The sequence below is a fragment of the Oreochromis niloticus genome, linkage group LG12 (assembly GCF_001858045.2).
Source record: "Oreochromis niloticus isolate F11D_XX linkage group LG12, O_niloticus_UMD_NMBU, whole genome shotgun sequence".
NCBI classification, from domain to species: domain Eukaryota; kingdom Metazoa; phylum Chordata; class Actinopteri; order Cichliformes; family Cichlidae; genus Oreochromis; species Oreochromis niloticus.
The window spans coordinates 15,725,103-15,729,254 of NC_031977.2; the positions used below are offsets into that span (position 1 = coordinate 15,725,103).

General features: G+C 45.9%; 1 protein-coding gene across 5 annotated transcripts in view; it reads left to right on the forward strand.

Moving 5' to 3' along the window:
* rhobtb4 (Rho related BTB domain containing 4) overlaps nt 1–4,152 on the forward strand; it is a 38,915-nt gene that overhangs the window by 23,842 nt on the left and 10,921 nt on the right. For all 5 annotated transcript variants that reach the window (XM_005473217.4, XM_019365621.2, XM_005473216.4 and 2 more), the window contains 4 exons: nt 1,252–1,437; nt 1,823–2,642; nt 2,819–3,038; nt 4,028–4,146. In XM_005473217.4, coding sequence (XP_005473274.1) covers nt 1,252–1,437; nt 1,823–2,642; nt 2,819–3,038; nt 4,028–4,146 — 1,345 coding nt within the window. The remainder of the gene's footprint in view (nt 1–1,251; nt 1,438–1,822; nt 2,643–2,818; nt 3,039–4,027; nt 4,147–4,152) is intronic.

Genomic DNA, 4,152 nt, shown 5'->3' on the forward strand with positions numbered 1-4,152 from the left:
TGTATATTACATCCTTGCCAGTAGAAGCTTTTCAGAGATTATGTAGTGAAAGTAAAGAGGACTATGGAACCCGTGTCTGCACTGCAAAAAATGTCACAGTTGATTTAGTGTAGTTCGGTTTCATTTCCGTTAGCTGCCTTTATGTGTTACTTGCAAATTAAGCTGTTTGTCCCTCTTCTTCAAGGATGCTTCCTGTTAAAAGATTTTCACGTTTTAGTCAAGTAGTCAGGGTATATTTTGATTTCTTACAGTGCTGCCTTTGTGTGCTCATTAAAGTGGATCAAATTTTCTGGAGCAAAGGTATTTTGCCAAAGGAAACCAGACAAGTTTAAGTGGCATTTAATGATCCTCTCAGGTTCATTAATGGGCTTTTCTCCCACTGTCTCATGAACAATGTGTGCCTGACCAAAACTGGAACATATGTATATTTAATTATCTTCAAGTTATCAGCGATGCTTAATCTAGCGCACAAATTACATAAGTCTTTAGTAGTCTTGTGCTGCTGGGATCACAAGTCCTGTGTTGTTGCGCTGTTGTGAGGAGCAAATCATTTAGCGATTGAGCATTTTTGCCTCGTCAGCATTGCACAGGCACTAAATGATCCATCCCGCTGGCACGAAGCTCAGTCAAACATTACCTAGAAAGAGAAATGCCTGCACCAACATGTCACAGAAATTTCAACTCTGGAGAACAGCTGTAAGTGCTGCTGTCTGCCTGCTCAAACACATCAGAAAATGAGGAAATGAAATTCCATGTATGTATGTGTGTGTGTGTTTCTGATCTATTCTTAGCTTTCTCTTTGTGGTCCATGTAGCCTTGAAGGGCTTATGGAAATTTACGTAAGAGAGAGTGAGCGGGAGAGAGCGAGAGAGAGAGAGGCAGGCCAGACAAATCAGCAGCCCAGAGGCCCAGAGTCACAGACACACAGACCCACCCGTGCACACACGTCTTCTGACCCCAGCTTTCTCACTGGCACCGTCCATGCTCCTGCAGTGCCCTGCAGCAGCTCAAAAAAGCTTCATCCACACATGTATGTTTTAAGCATAAACTTGACAAGACGTCCGTTGAATCAGCACCGATCCTTTTCATTTCCCTTTTTTGAATCTCTGTCTCCTTGATGCCATCAAAGACCACATGTCTTCTGATGACTGGCATCTTCTGCTCATGACATAACAAATCAGCTCTCCTCTCTTCCTGCCTTTTGAGAGATCGCTGATATTCTTTTCACCCCTGCTCTCTCCGCCCTTTTAGGTCTGATGTAGTGGTGCTTTGCTTCTCTCTGGCTAATCCCAATTCCCTGCGCCACGTCCGCACCATGTGGTTCCCGGAGATCAAGCACTTCTGCCCCCGGACGCCCATCATCCTGGTTGGTTGCCAGCTGGATCTGCGCTACGCCGACCTGGATGCTGTTAACCGTGCGCGTCGACCGCTAGCCAAGTGAGTTGCATTTTTCATTAGGCATTAACAGACGGGTTTAGAGGGAACCTTGACCCTGTGGCTTCAGTGAGATGTGCATGTGATGTGCATGCCTGGTTAATCAGCAGCAGGAACTAAATCGCCATAAATGAGGCAATTTTAATGCGTTTTTGCTTTGTGTTGTGAAGAAAAGTTAAAACGATTAAAACAGTCAATTTTCTGCTCTTTTGAAAAAGATTGGCTTGCACTGATGTCATCAGTGACATCATGTTAGCTGTTCTTAAAACTAGCGCTGAGATTAATACAGCTTTCTTATAGCATTGTTTTGTGCACTTAATTATATTGCTTGCAGTTCTTTATCTGACTGCTGTCATCATTATGATTGTTATGTCTTTCTCACTCACAGACCCATCAAACCTACAGATATCCTTCCTCCAGAGAGAGGCCACGAGGTGGCAAAAGAACTTGGTATACCCTACTATGAGACCAGCATCGTTGCCCAGTTCGGTGTCAAAGATGTTTTTGACAATGCAATCCGTGCTGCCCTTATCTCCCGTCGACATCTGCAGTTCTGGAAGTCGCACTTGAAGAAGGTCCAGAGGCCCCTCCTCCAGGCACCATTCCTGCCTCCTCGGCCACCACGCCCCATAGTGGGCATCCCAGACCCGCCTCTAACAGACGGCGAGGGCCCCGACTCTCTTTTCTGTCAGCCTCTGTGTGCGGATGTTGTTTTCCTTCTGCAAGGTGGCACTACTCGAGTTTTTGCACACAAAGTCTATCTGGCTACATCCTGCTCCAAGTTCTATGACCTCTTCACCCTTGATCTCGGTGGATCGTGTACCGGGCCGTGGGGGGAGGAACAGGAGAGCAAGGAAAAATCGGAGAGCGGGGAGGAAGACGAGCAGAGCCGGAGAGGAGCCAAGGAGCAAGCTGGACGCACTAAGAGCCTAGATATTGATAAAGATGGGGTTGACGGAGGAGTGAGAGGCCTGAATCAACCCCAGCTGCGCCAGCAGGGCTCTTTGAGGACTTCCCAGAGTGATAATGCACTTCCTTCTCGAGCCCAGTACTCCCTGGGAGCACTAGGGACCGGGCGAGCACTTTCAGGATGGGGAAGGGGGTTCTTGAGTGTTTGTTTGGAGCACGTGAATGATCCCGTGACTGGACACCCACGACTCATGACTGTGGTAGCCATGGATGCACTTATACAGGAGGAGCCATTCAAGGTGATGAAGTTAAAACACTGTTACTGAGAAAATCATTTTATTGATTAGAATATGTGAGATGTTCTGCACCATTATTTTAGTCTAAAGCCTTAGCTTGTCAAAAGAAGCAAACAAACAAAGATTTCATCTTTCCAAAGCTCTGTATATTTGACCTCTCTGTTTGGTTTTTGTTCTAGGCCGTGCTTCAGTACCTATACACCGGCAGTTTGGATGAGGGTCGAGGAGATCTGATGCAGGTCGCCACCATTGCAGAGCTACTTGAGGTGTTTGACCTGCGAATGATGGTGGCCAATGTTTTGAACAGAGAAAGCTTCATGAACCAGGAGATCACCAAGGCCTTCCACGTCCGCAGAGCCAACCGCATCAAGGAGTGTCTCAATAAGGGGACATTTGCTGGTAAACCACAATGCCATCCGCTCACTGGCTTGATGCTTTCAGTAACACTGGTCTTTTTGTGCTGTATACACGTTCCATGTATGCATCAGTATGTGTTTTTGTGTCTGTCTGTGTTTGGGTATACGTGTGTCTGTGCGGGGGAGAGAAGTGAATGAGGGTTACGAGAGGTTGTTGAGGAGACCATGTGACGAAGACAGGAAACAGCACTCTCTTTCACTCTCTGAAAATGTACACCCTGTGTTACATTTGGTCATTCCCTTTCCATTTACTACTTGCTATGTAAAATGCATTCATATGTTTTTTTAAAGTCACAGTCAAAAGGTTTTAATGACTGACTGTTGCTTCACATTCTTTTGTGTTCGGTGTTATGTGTATCCTGTATTTGTGTTGTGTTGTTGTCATCCCCCCTTCCTGAACTGTTGTGTATGCATGTTGTCACAGTGTTTCCAGCTAATGGTGGACATCTGACATCTCCGACAAAAAAAAAAAAAACCTTGCTCAATCTCATTACTTTCTATACTGTCTGTGTCGTGTTCATTATTAACATTAGTGGATCTGAGTTTTTGCCAAGTTTTCAATAATCTAAAAATTGCAGAAATGGTCCCATGACTTATTAAATGTTCAATTAAAGACAGATGTAGTTTGACATGTGGCACGTTAAGAACCCCAGTGGAGAAGCTACTGTATTTTCATGTGACTTAAACATTTCCTCTATCAAAGGTCTTGTTTGCACAGGATTTTTCTCTGTGATCCTTGCATCTACTCTCCTTCCCTTACTCTATGTCAAAAGCTGTTCTGTCCCCCTGTCAATTTATCTCTCTGTCTGTCTACCTGTGTCTTTGTGTGTGTCTGTCTGGCCTCCTGTCTGTCTGCGTGTGTGTTTGTGTGTGTGTGTGTCTGGGCGTCTGCCTTGTCCGTCTTTCCCCCTCTGTAGCTTGGGCCTCTGTGGCATACCACGAGATGAACGCTCTTTTCCGCCCCGGTTTTAGATGTGGTGTTCCGACTGGATGATGGTTGTCTCCCAGGCCACAAGCCCCTGCTTATCTCCAGCTGCGACTGGATGGCGGCCATGTTCCGTGGCTCTTTCATGGAAAGTTACATTGAGGAGGTGAGC